Source organism: Saccopteryx bilineata, chromosome 4 (genome assembly GCF_036850765.1).
Source record: "Saccopteryx bilineata isolate mSacBil1 chromosome 4, mSacBil1_pri_phased_curated, whole genome shotgun sequence".
NCBI classification, from domain to species: domain Eukaryota; kingdom Metazoa; phylum Chordata; class Mammalia; order Chiroptera; family Emballonuridae; genus Saccopteryx; species Saccopteryx bilineata.
In genome coordinates, this window is record NC_089493.1 from 255,240,444 (window position 1) to 255,257,734 (window position 17,291).

The 17,291-nt window shown below is 42.8% G+C and overlaps 1 protein-coding gene across 1 annotated transcript in view; it reads left to right on the plus strand.

Moving 5' to 3' along the window:
- SNX24 (sorting nexin 24) overlaps window positions 1–16,556 on the plus strand; it is a 178,765-nt gene extending 162,209 nt beyond the window's left edge. The window contains exons 4-7 of the mRNA XM_066274196.1: window positions 7,475–7,569; window positions 9,290–9,322; window positions 9,850–9,914; window positions 15,667–16,556. Coding sequence (XP_066130293.1) covers window positions 7,475–7,569; window positions 9,290–9,322; window positions 9,850–9,914; window positions 15,667–15,734 — 261 coding nt within the window. The 3' untranslated portion in view covers window positions 15,735–16,556. The remainder of the gene's footprint in view (window positions 1–7,474; window positions 7,570–9,289; window positions 9,323–9,849; window positions 9,915–15,666) is intronic.
- The last annotated feature ends 735 nt before the right edge of the window (window positions 16,557–17,291 follow it).

The following is a 17,291-nucleotide window of genomic DNA, read 5'->3' on the forward strand; positions in this document are numbered from 1 at the left end:
GTCAGCAGAGAAAGAATAAATAACTTACATTATTTCCATTTTATTTATATTTAAGTCTGAACTATGCTTTATTTTTTTTTAAATGACCAGATTCCCTCTGTTACATCCGTCTAAGACTCACTCTTGATGCTTGTCTCAGTCACGTGATACATTTATCTGTCCCACCCTAAAGGCCGGTCTGTGAAAATATTTTCTGACATTAAACCGGTCTGTGGCCCAAAAAAGGTTGGGGACCACTGCTTTAGGGTACTTGTTTCAGTTTGCAGTCTCATGCTCATTACTGTGATTGTTTGAATGCTATCCTTCCCCACTAGACTGTAAGTCTTGGGAATCCAGGACCATGTTTGTTTGGCTAATCATTGTGCCAGTGGTTGTACTTACTAGGTGTTAAATAAATATTTTTATATGAATATTCCAGGGCATAAATTTTGCTATTAAAATAGCTCAAAAGATATTCGGTTTTCCACTGCCTATTGTTCCATGGTTAGTTTTGTCTTTTTAGCCATATGATCACAAGTGCTATTTCTTCTTTCAAATAGTTCTGCAGCCCAATTACATTATTTCTTTTCAGATTCCTGACCATTTAAAATAGGTCCTTGTCAGCATTCAGCTCTTAGTGCAGGTCCTCAGATTTCTTGCACGAGAGTCCATAAAGGCCTGTGAAACCATAGCAAGTGTCTGTTTGAATTCTATGAATAGTGCAGTTTTTCCAGGCACAGAGCAGACACATCTTGGGAATGGTGTCTCTCATAAAAAAGAAGGGTGCTTGGGGCCATGGGTTCTTCAGAAGACGAACATCTGATTTGTATGTTTTTGGAGATCACAAGCCTTCTTAGATCTGCTGACTGGCTGGCTTTATACAAGTGTTCCTTTGATCACTTTTACTGGGGCTTACTTTGTGAAATTGTGAGCAAGTGCCGGGGAGTGGGTAAGTGGAAGACTGAGGATCGCAAGGCCTTGTGTGCTGGTAGGTTTGGTCCCCAAGGACGGTGACACTGTAGCCACTTACTGTGGTGAGGAGGAGGTATTGATTTTTCTCCCTTCGTGTTCTTGCTACACCTCTGAAGTAAGTGTGTTATGAAGCATCTTTCCTGGTGAGGCGAGGAAAAACTGTCATGAACCCTGTCACCTCAGCCATCGGACATTTCAAACCAAACTGGGTGGAAAAGGCTTTCAAGGACTCCTGGAAACCTCCTGACTTAGTTCAGTCCCCTGGCTTGTGTGCCAGAGAGGTTCCCTGCAGTTTATAACAAACGTTGATAGACAATGGGAAGAAATGTGGGGTTTTTTCCTCTAATGTTTTGAAAAGAGAATAAAAGGATCAAGTCAGTGAAAACAACGCAGCTTGGTGCAGCAATCTTGGAAGGTTAGCAAAGTGGTCTTGTCCAAGTTTTCAACAAGATGTTCCGTTCCTGTTATAATTGGCTGCTGGGTGGGTTTAGACCTAACTAGAATGCCAGCGTTCGATTTCCTCATGTCCTCGGTGGAGATGTGTCACCGTGTACGCTCGCCTTAGTGACAATCTTCTAAAATGGAAACTCGTGGGAAATCATTACAGTGTTTATAGGTCTCCCTTGTCGGACGGCGTTATCCTGTGATATTTTACCAGTGTTTTCCACTGCATGATGGCATCTAGCGAAGGTTAAGGCAGAACAAGTCCCTCTGTAATTTTGTGACTACATTTTACTTACTGAAGAAGAAAAGATAACTGACAATTAAGTATTTGGGATGTCACAGAAAGAACATGTGCAACTAATCAATGGTATCCTCTGGGAACATGATTTTATAAAGCTGATAAGGTAGAAAAATTGGGATTTTGCGATTTGTGTTACATGATGATAATTGCACTTTTTCAATAAAAAAGACACTTCTCTAGGAGCAAACATAGAGCTTTCAAGGGATGCTGGTAGCAATGCTGTTGTTTTTCTGCTCTGTTCTGGCAATATTTTTATAAATTTTTTTATAGAGCATGAAATGTCCCACCCTATTCTTCTGGAGTGATATTTCTGAAGGAATCTGGTTTATTTTAAGGAAAGTCATGTATTCTTCTGAAAATGAGTAACATTGAGAATAATAATTATTTCGCTTCTTACCCGGTGGGCCACTCAGCCAGTTTGACTGTTTATCAGAGTTGGGTACAGGTAGTAGTAGCAAAGTCTGTTACATAGTATGTCACACACTTGTTACAGTTCTTTGATTTAACCCTGTTTCCTGTGTGCATCTTAATAGTAACCTAAATTTTAGTCTACATGCTTCCTAAGTGGTAAATTGAACAGGAATATCTTTACTGAGTTTTCCTGTTAATTCTGTAGCATCTCTGTTTCACTGCGTAAATGAGTTGCCCACCCGTGTGTCCCAGTCTGCATGTGTCTGAAAGAGCAACTAAAAACATTCAGAGCCCAGGATATTTAGAAGCTCTTGCGATGCCTCCTGTTCCCATACATCTGCTGCCTCTTTTGCTAGGTTTATTACAGAGGCTTCTGTTAGAGACAGGCTCTTCCCCTGCCGGTTGGAACAGTACTTTCTTCTTGTTCCAGCAGCTTTGAAAATCATGACCCTCCTTAACAGAACGGTTAGTTAATTTAACCACCCCCTATCTCTTTGGCCCTCCCCTGCCTCGTTCCCTGCGCGGCCCCCACCCCTGGGTGACCGCATCCTCTGGAAGAAGATGATGCTGCAGGAAGTGGAGTGAGAGGATCCCTCCGCCCCTTGCACCCCGTGGAGGAGCAGCCCTGCTTGCTGACCGACCACACTTGTGCAGAAGCCGCTAGTCTCCGTCTCGCGTCTGCGTACTCCATTCGGCCTCGGATAGCATTTGACGCAGTACTTAGTTAGACCTGTTCATTTTAATTTCTTGGGGTTTAGTTCCAACTTTTTCTCCAACTTGTCACGTTCATTTCAAATCTTGATGTTTCACTGCGTAAATGAGTTGCCCACCCGTGTGTCCCAACTTGCCTCCATTGTCAGAATTCTGCCATCAAGAGTTACTAGTTACACAGTTAGGTCGCCCTGGGCCGGGGACCCATCACTGCTCAGCAGTTCAAGATGCCCATCTCATAACAGGGGCCGTCTACTAGTGCCTCCTCAGCTGTAGCACCGACCCCGCGGTCAGTCATAGAATTGAAATCATATTTTCCTTAGTTTTGCTAACTTTGGGAACTCTCAGCGCCACGGATTGTCCATGTCTAGAGTCACATACAGAACAGATGCAGAAGCATGGATATGAACCACTTTCTAAATTTGGTGCAGATTTTGGTCTATCAGAAGATACCTTTCACCAGGGTAGCCTCACTGGCAGACAAATATTTTCAACCTCAGCTCAGAGCTGAAAGCGCTAATGAATTCTAATAGCAGGGCAGCCCGCACTCCCGTGAGGTTCCAGTTGACAAAGGAGGAGAAAGCTGAAATAAGAAGGCCCGCATGTCCTTTGGGGAGCTGGTATGCAGTGCAGACCCAGCAATGCCTCAGGCTGCAGACCTCATGAAGAGTGTGCCCAGCACCATGGCCGCCACATCGGAGCTAAAAGCAGCTGTCTGTGGCTGGGCCGCAGGGCCTTTGAACCCTCTGCCACTGTCAGCACAATTATATATGCGTGTGTATTTTTCAGCAAGCAGGAGTCTCAGCTTTCATCCAGTTTTCAAAGGGATCCATGAATCATTGAAGGCCAAGAAGGTCTGGGTGCTAGATGGACAATAATCCAAACTTCTAAAACCGATAAAATAGGTTGGTGGGAATTAAGACAACAAAAAAGATTCAAAGGAAACAGAATTAATATTTATTGAATGTTAACTGTGTGCCAGAGCCTCTCGGAGACACCCCCAGTCCTCCCAATAACCCTGTCAGGAAGAGGAGGTGTTCGAACCCAGGTCTTGTTCTTTTTTTTTTTTTCTTTTTCTTTTTCTTAAGCTAGAAACGGGGAGAGACAGTCAGACAGACTCCCGCATGCGCCCGACCGGGATCCACCCGGCACGCCCACCAGGGGCAGACGCTCTGCCCATCAGGGGGCGATGCTCTGCCCCTCCGGGGTGTCGCTCTGCCGCGACCAGAGCCACTCTAGCACCTGGGGCAGAGGCCAAGGAGCCATCCCCAGCGCCCAGGCCATCCTTGCTCCAATGGAGCCTTGGCTGCGGGAGGGGAAGAGAGAGACAGAGAGGAAGGGGGGAGGGTGGAGAAGCAAATGAGCGCTTCTCCTATGTGCCCTGGCCGGGAATCGAACCTGGGTCCCTCGCACGCCAGGCCGACGCTCTACCACTGAGCCAACCGGCCAGGGCCCAGATCTTGTTCTTAAGCCACATGCTTCCTGCTCACCACACTGCCTCTCTAAAGAATGAAAACGACTAGCCATTGAACATTAATCAAAAATAAAGAGAAGCAAGCTAAAGCAGTGGGGAAATATGATTTGATATTAAAATATTAATTTATATATTTTTTAAAATTAAGAGCTTATCTGTTGAATGAAGTTGGGAGATTTAGACTAGACTGTGGCCCCAAGCATGTGGGATGGCCCCAGGATTCAGCTTCTAGAAGGAGTGGTTCTTCTTGAACAAAAGCTTTTGAAGCAACTGAAGATGTAAATGAAACAGTCAAGAGGCCTCACTTCACTGATGGGTCTCTCATGGAATGAGATCATGTGTTTTTGAACCAGAAGATTTTGTTGAACTAATTTAATTTGTTTTGCATCTGTCTTCTAACTCATGACAGTCATTCACTTATACAAACCATATTAAATTAGGTAAATTCTACTACATATATTATATTCCATCTCTGCTTGGGCTTAAGGATTAAATATGTTCTTACAAACCTTATTAGCAGTGTTGGAGAAACACTCCAACCACATAACTGAATGTTTAAACTCTCAATGCTGCTTTCTTGCTAAACTGTAAATCCTAAAATCCATATTGGTCATTGCTTTATGGACAATATTATTGGAGCACATTCAGTGAACATTCAACAGAAATGCTCACAAATTTCTGGAGTCTTCCATATTCTTTTTTTTTTAATCAGGAAGAGGAGGTGTTCTGGAGTCTTCCATATTCTTTTTTTTTAATCATCATATCTAACCTAAAACAATGCCTATTCACCTATTTGGAATACTCTGTTTGGGGAGACTGGACAGGATTAATTCCCGTCCTGGTGTTGCAGTGTAAACAGCTTTTTGCCTGTCTTTTGTCATTAATGATCATGCTGGAGAGGTAGCCAGTGCATTGTAAGCCAATCTGTCAAGGCAAATAAACAATTCACCTTGTTAAAATTCCCTAAATCTTGCATTAATAAAACCTAAGTAACCCCCTGAACACTCAAGAGATGTCTTCCTCTATACTGCTGTGATGGATGACATGTCTAAAGATCCTGGAAATTAAGTAGTTCAGGTCATTAAAAGTGTCCCACACTTGTTATTGATTTAATTTATTTTAAAAGGTGGGGGTGGAGATAAGAATACACCCCCTCCATTTTTTTTAAATCTGAAAGCTACCACTTGTACATACATATAATTAAAACTATTGCTTAGGTGAACAGCCCTGTATTTGTTACAACCTTAAGCTTTGTTATTCAAATACATATTATTCTCTTGGTATTTAGAAACAAATAGATAATCATCGCAACTTGTGTCATGGCAAAAAATTCCTTGGAGCTTCAATATGTATGTTTGTAGAACCTAGAGTTCTGGGCACTGAAATAATTACCATCTGGCACCCCCATAATTTTCTCAGATAAAAATTCAGATGAAGGTCAAACGATTTGAAGGAAATTAACTGAAATCATAATAATGAAAGTATGTCTCTGAATAGAGGAATTTTTTCCTATTTTATGAATTTTTAAACTTTTGTACCTTTATAATCAAGAGGAGAGTAGACATTTTAGACGGATGAAAGTTGGGTGGGTGAAGGGAAAACATTTAGAGAGTAGTAGCGTTATCAGTTCCATGTCACTGCATTCTAAGGCAAGTAAGTTTAGGTTAACATGTGTTTTGTTTACTTGTTTGCCACTGGTTTTCTCTACCAGCCCACACTCTACTTGACTGTTGTATTCGCTGCCATTAAGCAATGCCTAACATAATAGATGCTCTTTATTTAACTGGTAAAGTATAACCCCAAAGTACTTTTCTTTGTTTCTCTTTTTTATTTATTCCTTAAGCATCAGTGGATACAGTGGGCTGTGTAAGAAACAGCAAGAGCGTCAGACAGGACTGGGGTTCTCCAAATGACCTTTCTCCAGGGAATGAACAGCAGGAGGGTTGAGCACTGGTTGGAGTAGAGAGGCCAGCCCGCGAGGACTGGTGACCTGAGTTGTCTCTCACTCCATTTATGTGCCGTGAACTGGGTAACAATATTTCAAAGCGCTGTGAGAAATAGGGCCGCTCAGCATGTAAACTATCACTGAAAAAATATATTACATAGAATTCTGCATACATAAGATACACATCATTCGGCCTCACTCTTGCCATTCATTACACGTACCTTATGCATCACCTGGCAGAGCTGTTCCTGATCAGCTGTGTGAATGATCTTTCACTGTTAATCTCATTGATCTTTAAACAGCGTGTGCTTATTGGAAGGAAGATCAGCCATGGTGAATTATGAAAATGACCCTTGAAAATAGTTATATTAATTTCAGGGACTAATTTCATCCTTTGATACTTTCTCCATGGCCTTTGCAAAAAAGAAAGGGAGGGGCAAATGTGCAATCATTGCACACCCTGGCCAACTGTTTTAAAAATAGATACATAGAAAAATGCACTCGCTAGTTCTCCATTAAATTTCTCTTTCAGATAGCATAATTTGGATATCTGAGAACGGACATGGTTATGCCATTATGCCAGCTTTTTAGCAGAGCTCTATAAATAGAACAACTCTATAGATTTTCTTCAGCATATACGCTGATTTACACTGAACAGTAAAGTTGTTACTGACCCTTTAAATGGAGCTGTCCAAAGAGCAATAAATGTCAGTTGATCCGAATGCTGAAACAGGTGATAGCTGAGGGATCTTGACTAAATCTTCCAGTTAAAAAGCCACGAGTGGTATTTCCTAAACAGTAGTGGTCTCTTATAGATACACACATACCCACTTCATACCACCTTGTTACTCAGTAAGGAAAGTTTGGTAAGCATACTGTGACAGTATTATTGATGTTCCCAGGTTTCTGAATGCTCACTCTGGATTAGACTCTCCATGAAGGCAGGAGCTATGTCCACCTGGTGCCCCACTGTGTGGCCCCTTGTCAGTTTCTGAATAGTAGATGCTCTGCAGATGCTGTTTGGGAGGAAGAATAGATCAAATGGAGCACTTGCCGGTGCTGAGTAGCAGGGTTGTCGGCCTGAGTTCTTGGCGGGTGAAGTGGGGGCCATGTCTCCTATTGATGGTGAGGAGTGATGCTGGTAAGAACTTTGATGGATGGTTATGAATTTTTGAAAGTTTATTTGATTGATTCCCTAGCAAACTGTATTTTCTTAGTCTGTTTTCTGCTTTTACAGGCTGTCATTTTAGAAAATGAAGAACTTCCCAAACTGTTTCTTGATTTCCTAAATATACGACACTTGCCGTCTCTACCAAAGGCAGAGAGTTGTGGGTAAGAATTGTTGTTTACTTATTGGACTTTTTTTTTTTATGTTACTCTTCAATCACATTGACCTAACAAACGTCCCACAGTGGTGCTGGAAGGTGGCAGCCTGGCCACACCCATTCTTTGGCTTGGGACAGCACTCGCTCGCCCCCTACTTGTAGTCAATGGAATTCCTCTTGAGGCCCAATGGCCAATGCTCAGTAACTCAGGCTTAGACTTAAGGAACTGAATTTTTTAATTACGCTATATTGAGCAGTGTTACGGGATGGACATTATAAATCTAGGTATCCTGCTTAGGGACTAATATGTTTTTATGTGCACACTTGAGCAAAGTCTGTATCCCCTTGGCAAATGAATCTAGATAATTTTAAAGTTATAAATTACCTTAGAGATGATCTACCCAATTCCCTTTATTTTAGAGTTGAGTAAACCTAGGCATGGGGATGAAGTGGTGTTCCCGAGGTCTCTCTCCTTGTAGCTGGCAGAGGCCCGGCCTTCCAGCTCTCTGGCCCCACTGTCCTGCTCTCTCTCCCTCGGGAACTTCTAAGGCTGGGCTATACAGACCCTGATCCCTGTCTGCCACAGAACCAGGCAGTTGACATCATCAGCTGTTGGGAAAATTTCTGAAGAATTACCTTGGAAATAAGTCACTTGCCCAGCTCTGGGAACGTAACTTGTGTTGAGCTGGTCACTTGAAGGTCATCAGCAACGTCCCTGATATATTAAATCCATTTACAAAAAATACATCATCTCAAACTCTCTGCAAATCCAAGTGGGCAAGATGGTTTTATCCATTGTCTCACTGCCTCCACACCTGCCTGAAGGGCCTATACTAACTACAAGACATTCAAGCTAACCACCCTCAAAGTCCTGTTAAACCCAGCCATCTGCTGAGTAGGAGGCTGCCAATACCTGTCACAGCTCCCTCACCGGCAGGGTTTACTCAGGGCCACTTTCCACAGACCCCAGAGCAAGAATTACACACCCTGCTCACCAGAGAATACGTCTCATCCTGGTATCCTGTTCCAACTTGCGTGCATTTACTTAGAGGTTGGGGTTCATTTGAGGTTATATATTTTTAAGAAGAGATGTTGGAAATGACAATGAATTAGATCTTTTCTTCGGTATATAAATCCAAAAGTAAAACTATACGGTTTTTAAGTGATCTGAAGAAAATTGAAATTCAAGAATAGTGCAGTCTTGCCTGACCAAGTGGTGGCACAGTGAATAGAGCATCGGACTAGGATACGGAAGGACCCAGGTTTGAAATCCTCAGGTCACTGGCTCGAGCACTGGCTCATCTAGTTCGAGCAAGGCTCACCAGCTTGAGCCCAAGGTCACTGGCTTGAGCAAGGGGTCATTTGCTCTGCCGTAGCCTCCCGGTCAAGGCACATATGAGAAAGCAGTCATTGAACAACTAAGGTGCTGCAATGAAGAATTGATTCTTCTCATCTCTCTCCCTTCCTGTCTGTCTGTCCCTATCTGTCCCTCTCTGTGTGTCTCTCTGTCTCGGTCACACACACACACACACACACACAAATGAATATTGCAGTTTTAAGATTCTAAGAATGAGGCATCAGCCATGTGGCAACTCTGAGAAAATACTGAACTCTCTTTTCAAAATGTTGCCCAACTTAGAGCTTTAGGAATACTGGCTATTTTTTCCTTTGTAAGCATCAGTATTGACTCAACTTACACAATCTTTTTCTTTTAAAAAATGTTTTAGATCTTTTGATGAGACCGAGTCTGAAGAGTCAAGGTAAGAACTAACAGTAGTCATTCGGGAGTCATACAGTGTAAGTCAAGGACTATGGTTTTGTTTACATGTTTAATTGCCATAGGATAAGTTTTCAAATCATAATTTTTTTAGAAAACCATTGTTAGAAAATTGGTTTTGAGATGATAAAGGTTTGATAGGAAGTTACAGAAGTAACCAGTTCCATCTAGGAGAGCAGGCATCAGAACCTTACCTTGTTTCATACAAATAATAAGACCACTGTTTTTATCAATAATCATACTACAAGATTAAAAAAAAAACACTTTTCAGCAATGATTTATTGTATAGATTGTATATCTGCTTCAAATCCCACAAAGCCACGTTGGGACGAGGAGCGCAGTCCGGGTGTGCGCCCTCTAATACTGCTCGCTATTATTCACCCACGCTCTTAGATACATAAACCGTGAGACGTCCCTGCACAGCAGTTTGATCCCCTCAAAGCTAGTTTGTAGTGTTTTCTGTTTACTGTCGTCCCCTGATGCTGACATGCCTGTTCTTGACCTTTCCAGCAAACTGTCCCACCAGCCGGTGCTGCTGTTCCTCAGGGACCCATACGTCTTGCCTGCAGCCAGCGGTAATCAAACCTGTCATCTGCTAACAGCTCTTTACTGATCTGACCCTGTACCACATAAACCACGTTTTTAATACAGGTCTAACAGAGTGACATTGGTCCAGGGCTTAATAATCTGCCAATAAACCAGTGCTCTTGGTGTAAGAGACATTTAGAATATTAATTGGGGCAGGCCTTTCAAAAGGAAATATAATTTTTTTCTTTCTTTCTTTCTTTCTTACCCAGCTATTTTGAATGAGAGTTATAAGGGAGGAAGGTATCTTTGGCTTTTTTTGGTGGTGTTATGCTGGCCTCTGGTTGTTGTTATCCAGATGCTAGGGTTCAGTCCAAGGCTCTCGTCCTTTTTAAAATTGCTTCTTCCAAAAAGCTATGTACACTATCTATCTCCGTTCCCATTTAGATTACAGTGTCTTTGATAGTTAAATATATATTTTTTAAAGTTGTATATTTGAATATAATGAATAATTTAAGTATAAATGTAATCAATATTTTAGCCTGAGTCCTTTCTTTGTGTCAAGAAATTTAAATACTTGGTCCCTCTTCAAAGCGTTTCGCTGTGAACCGCTTCCCGAGTACAGTCTCAGACATTATTTTATTTAATTTCCTTCACAACATTATGAAGTAGGCAGGACAGGTATCATCATTGGCTAATGAGAGAATTGGGGCTCAGGGAGGCACCTGACTTGTTCAGTCTCACATGGTTGATGGGTGGACCCCTAATTGCATATTTTCTCCTTTTGTTCTCTTTGCATATAGTGAGTTTTCAGCCTTTGTTTCTGAGAGTAACTAAATGGCATAGCAAGTAAAAATAGCAATAAGTTACCTATTGAAACCTACATTCTGACAGAAAAATCTCATCCCCAGCAAGATAGAGCAAGGGTGCATGTGTTCAGATCGTCCATATACTTGTTGTTTAAAGAAGGCTTGCCAGGATGGAGCCCTGCTCTGCTGGGGGACCATTTCAAACGCCCTGACAATAGAGAGCTGCCTTTGCTTGCAACAATATGGTCTCATAGGAATAATTGCCTTTCTTTAGCAAATAGCATGTTATATCAGTTGATAGTAAGTTAACAAAATGTTACATTTTTTTTATTTTATTTTTATAATTTTATTTTTTTAATGGGGCGACATCAATAAATCAGGTTACATATATTCAAAGATCAACAAGTCCAGGTTATCTTGTCTTTCAATTATGTTGCATACCCATCACCCAAAGTCAGATTGTCCTCTGTCACCTTCTATCTAGTTTTCTTTGTGCCCCCAAAATGTTACATTTAACAAATACTCATAATGTAACCTTGTCTAGATTAGATGGGCAATATTTTATAAATCTTTTAAAAATGATTCCACAAGTACTTTTTCTTTTTCTTTTTCTTTTTTTTTTTTGTATTTTTCTGAAGCCAGAAACGCGGAGGCAGTCAGACAGACTCCCGCATGCGCCTGACTGGGATCCACCCGGCACGCCCACCAGGAGGCGATGCTCTGCCCATCTTGGGGCGTCGCTCTGCTGCAATCAGAGCCATTCTAGTGCCTGAGGCAGAGGCCACAGAGCCATCCTCAGCGCCTGGGCAAACTTTGCTCCAATGGAGCCTTGGCTGCGGGAGGGGAAGAGAGAGACAGAGAGGAAGGAGAGGGGGAGGGGTGGAGAAGCAGATGGGCACTTCTCCTGTGTGCCCTGGCTGGGAATCGAACCTGGGACTCCTGCATGCCAGGCTGATGCTCTACCACTGAGCCAACCGGCCAGGGCCCCACAAGTACTTTTTCCAGGGATTGTTTATGCTTAGATATTTCATGCATTTAACCGAAATTCCTGTAGAAATGTAGAGCAGAATGCTCAGTGGCGACTAGAATAGCCAGGGTGTTTTATGGAAGAGGAAAAATATTTTATGACCCTTAAAACCAATTCAGCTTATTAAACATCATGTCCCATGCACCTGGCTTGACAATGAAGAACAGGAGGAACTTTCTGGAAAAGGACGTCAGGGGCAAATGTCTGGAGTTAGAGTAAGAAGTATGTGTCATTGGTAGAAGTTGGTGTGTGTGAATGACTTACACAGAAAGGTGATTCCTGTCTGAGAGTAAATGAAAACCACAAGTTTGATGAACAGGGTGGAATCGGGTATGGAGAAAGCCTTGAGCTTTCAAGGATCCTGGTAGCAATGCTGTTGTTTTTCTGCCCCATTCTGGCAATTTCTTGGTAAATGCTTTCACAGAACGAAATCTATTTTCATGGAATTTCATAAATTAGATTCCTCTTGCCCTAAAAGTATTATACTAGTGATATACTCTTGCAAACCTTTAGCATTTAATTTAAAGATAAATTGTGCTCGCATCACATTTTTTAATTATTATGCCTCCTAACAAAATGTTAAGGTTCCTCTTCCAGAGGATGTGGGTATGAAGTTGGAAATACCTTAACAGGTATACAGGTCCTCACAATATTAGAGCACAGTCTGCCTTGAAGGTTCTAACGCCTGGACATTATCATCTTACAAAATGCTAATAATCAAATATTATTCTCATAGCATATGCCTCTCAGCCTTTGTTTTGATTTTTTCTGAAAAATTTACACCAACTTTTGCTGAGGTCCCCAGCAATTACAGTGTAGCTAAATTCTGTGGACATTTTTCAGCTCTCTTCTTACTTGACCTCTTAACCAGTTTCTGCCCTTTCTCCTCCTTCCAGCATAACTGGCTTTACTGTTTTTCTCCTTTTCTCACATTCTCTGGCCCCTCACTTGTCATAGACCCTTCCCTCATCTCGTGACACTTCCTTTTGAATAATCTCCTCCTTGCTTGTGGCCTCGCTTACCTGTGTAGACAGCTGAGTGACTGTATGGGATTCCGTCCCAGCCCTCTCCGTGAGCCCCATGCTCTCCCCGTGGTCACAGGCCCTCCGCGGGCTGGCCCTGGCCCTCCCCGTGGTCCCAGGCCCTCCGCGGGCTGGCCCCGGCTCTCCCCGTGGTCACAGGCCCTCCGTGGGCCGGCCCCAGCCCCCCTCGTGGTCACAGGCCCTCCGCGGGCTGGCCCTGGCTCCTGTTCCTGCCAGGGCCCTTCACACACGCTGCTCCAGCCACGCTGGACATCTTGCGGAGTTCGCCTCAGGTGTGCTAACTCCTTCCCCTCAGGGCACTTGCTGGATCTTCTTTGTTGAAGCCAGCTCATCTGGTCCCCACACATCACTGGCTGTGTCATCTTTCACAATTTCTGAGAGCCTCCACTGACTCGCCCGTGGAGGAGCCTCCATGAACCCCTCCACCCCTTTCACTTCTGTTTAAGGTTCATAATAAACGTGTATGAGATAGATGAAAACCAACAAAAATAACAGCAAAACTATTCTAAATCACATTTCTTCTCATCAAAGGGAAACCAAGGCAAGGGGCATTTTCTGAATTTTCAGATAATAATGGACATTGTATTCAATCATACTTACGATGAAGCCAAAATGCACAGTTTAGAAGTGGGGGAGTGACCTCTGATTGTCTCGGCATTGGTCACTTACTGATGAACCATGTTATAAAATACTTCTCTTCTGGTCACTTTTATCAGCGCACTGATTAGCTTCCTTTATAGCAGTGATCACAAACTTGATTCCCCTTTCTCTCTCTCTCTCTCTCCCTCTGTTTTATTCACCCTCTATGTCTCCAGAATCTGGCGTGTGCTCAGCACTTGAATACAGGGCCTGGCACGTGCTGTTCCCTCTGCCGGGAATGCCCTTCATGCAGGGACCCTCACAGTGGCTGCAACACCACTTCATTCCAATGGCCTTTCTGCCCCTAGGCCTTCCCCCCAACACCCCCCTGCCCCACCTCTAGCTCTCTCTCACCCCTTGCCCTGCTTTACTTTTCTCCTTGTTCTTAAGCCACCGGTTGACCTATTTCAGCACCACAGAATTACCCAATGTATTTAACATTATATTTTTGCCCTTTTTTGCTGAGCATATTTGACTCCTCTTAAGCTACAAACGCTTACGATGTAATTTCACTAACCTTCCAATAGACTTTTACGTTTTGGGTGGCAAAGAATAAATGCATAGATGCTAATGAATGTAATGTGTCCTATTTGGGCAATTTATTGAAAATTAATCAACAGTTTCATATGGCTGTTGGTTTCAGTACATTTCTGTGTGGAGTGATGCACGTAGAATTAAAATGAACTTAGCCAAATCGCTGTTTTACATTGGAATCTAAACATACAGATGGAAGTCCTATATATAAACTTCTAAAGATAGGTTTTAGAAAAAAATTATTTTACTTCATGTTGGATAAAAGCAGACACTAAGAAATCAAGTGTCATCAACCAAAGTAACTGAACACTCAGGTATTGGCAATATTTTAAAAACATATTTAGCTTATTCATCCGCTTGTCTCTCTGACTGGTATGCTAGTCCCACTGGCATGAACAGGGATGTGATTTCCTTATCTTCTCAGTAATCAGCCAGTACTTGCACATTGTAATGATAGCTGGTGTTCACTGTGTGCCAAGCTCAAGTCCACGCCCTTTGTTTTGCTCCCCAGTTTTTACAACAGCCTGCTAGGAAGGTGCTATTAGGAAATCCCTCACCAGGCACACTTGACTTCATCACCCCTTTGAACTTGCTCCGGTCCAGTCTCTGAATGGCAGCCAGTCATCTTTTCAAAACACAGTCTGTCTTGTCTTACTCTATGCTTAAAATTTTGAACAGCTTCTCATTGCTTTTCATACAAAGCCAGTATTCCTCTCTATTCTTGAATTGCCACCCCTTCCACCACCACCCCACCCCCTCTCTCAGGCCCTCCACCTTCCTCACAGCTGCTCCTCTTGCCACCCTCGCCAGTCATTTAGGTCTCTAGGTCTCTGACCTTCAGGCGCCCTCCTCTCACCTGCGTGGCGCCCTCTTCCTAACTCTCTCCTCCAAGAGCCTTTCTGCCCTCCCTGATGAGGCCCAACTCCCTGGTAAGTGGTTTCACATAGTCGGTACTCTGTAGGGGTTGGATTAATAAATGAAGGTATTATCGTTTTGTCTTCAAGTATTGGAACACATAATTTCCTTATAATTGTATTTATTTGGATACAATTATGTGCAGATTGAAGTTTAGAAAATACACTTAGGGGCCATGGGATAGATAGGCTCCCTGTTCAAGTCCTGCACACACGTGTCACCTGGCCCGGTGACTGGGGTGGGTGCGGCACACCTGCAGCACGGGCTTTCCTGTGCAGCTCCTGTAAAAATGCAGCTGATTTTTCACATTCGGTGGGATGGCTTTCGTCAGAAATTTGCCCTTCGAAGTTCAAAAGACAGGCTTCCCGTCTTCCTGCTCTCTAGGAGCTAGCGTAATAGAACAAGCATACTCAAGACAACTCGGGCTAAACTAGCCACTGTAAACCACAGTGGAAAAACTGCAGCGAAATATTCCCAGTAGAAATCTTGGAATTCCTTCAAGTATATTGAGATTTTGTTAGAAATTGAATTGCCATCGTAATCCATCTTCCTTGTGAGAAAACGTTTAGATAAAGAGCGGGGCCCCAGCAGCATTAACCATTAGAACATCCCTTAAATCAATAAGCTACAAATCTGGCCACGCCATCCTGCAGCACCCAGCGCTCCAGCGGAGTGACTTTAGGCCGAAGCTGCATGACGAATAGCACGTTCGGAACCGAACTGCATGGGGATGCAGATTCCTGAGTCACAGCGGGCCTTCGCCTGCGCCTTCTACAAAGTGCAATCATATCTTACTGATGCACATAAGAAAAGCAATTTTCTTTTTGTTTTTCAGATTTTCCCAATGTGGTTATCGAAGGAGTTCTCCATGGGATATTCTACCCTCACCTACAGCCCAGGTAGAAAGCCTGCCTGACCAGAAGAGAAGAAGCTGAAGCCGGTGTCAAAGCTGTAGTCAAGGAAATCGATAGCTACCAAATTAACCTAAACTTGATGGTGGAACTGCTCTAGCTAGTGGAGAGATTCACAGTCCCAGCTTAATTCAGGGCAGGGACATTTCCATTGGTATGGTGCTTTTAAAAATAGAAACTGAACCAGGGCCTCGCTGAGGTTAAGGCCAGATGTTTAAAGAGTAGAATGTAGCTTCCAATTTAGAAACCCATGGAAAGGAGGTTACAGAAGGTCCCCGGGAGCACCCAGTGTGACAAAACTCTCTCGGCTTCGTGCGAACCTCTTGCTAATTGAAAATCTTACGCCGAATCACACGGAGACTGATCAACTCTAGTACCTTTTTTGTTCGGATTTTGTGACACACTAATCTTTCCATTATGAGATTTTTCTCGGCCAGTGGTAGCTGCACTCTGAATGCTGGCATCGGGAGAGGGGCACAGAAAAAACACACACGGCTAACTGAGAGAGCAGCCAGACTGGACATTACATGACGTTGACATTATTAGGGCGCTTTTTAAGTCATGGCATTTTTAATTTGCATTACGGTGGAGTTGCATCATACCCAGGGGTTAGCTTCCCATGTCAGGACATAGGATAAAATGCGGTATCAAGGTTAGAAAGGCCCCATAGTGGAGCTCTGTCCATCTGTCATGACCAGGTTTTTCCTCCACGTTGGAAGAAACGACTGTTTCTTTCATTGACGATCAGTTGAAGTTGTTGGTGTTTGTAAAGGGGTGATTTTATATATTAAAAAAAAAAAAGCAAAAACAAAAACAGACCTTTAAACACTAGACCCTCACTTACCCCTGCAAGACGTGTGTCCTCTGTGAGACGGAACGTGAGCTGACAGGGACCGAGGGAGCGCCACACTGACAACACTGGCTTGGTTCACTCAAGGGCGTCCCCTCACCGACGAGGTGGAGTTGCCACGGGAGTTACTGTTATCGTCCTACCCTTTCCCTCTTCACTGACCTCTCAGCTCGGATGAATGCAAGTTAGTTCGAGGCGTTTATAATATGACTTCACTATACATCTTACTGGTGTTCATATTTTGAGCAGTGAAGGATATAAGCATATATGCAACCTGTATGTATGTGCTGCATTTGGGCATTTCCTTGAAAACTAATTAATGAATAGCTAGACTATTTATGATTATTCATTTTAATATGCTTCTGTGTGGGAGAAGGGATATTTAAATTCAAAACCAATTACTGAATTATGTTATTTGATTAGGATATAAATATACAAGTTTAAAGCCTGCTGCAAACTTTTAGAGCTATACTTATGGTAGCTATGTTACTACATGTTGGATATAAGCAAGAACTAAATAATCAAGTGTCCTCAACCAAAATAACTGAATAGTCAAGTGTTGGAGATATTTTTTTAACATTTTTGTTATTAGCTATTTTGAGTTAAATAAAAACAAAGAACAAGAAATATTTGAATTTGTCTTCTGCTCCGAAGATTTTATTGGAAATACAAATCGTGTCTTGTCTCTACACATATACA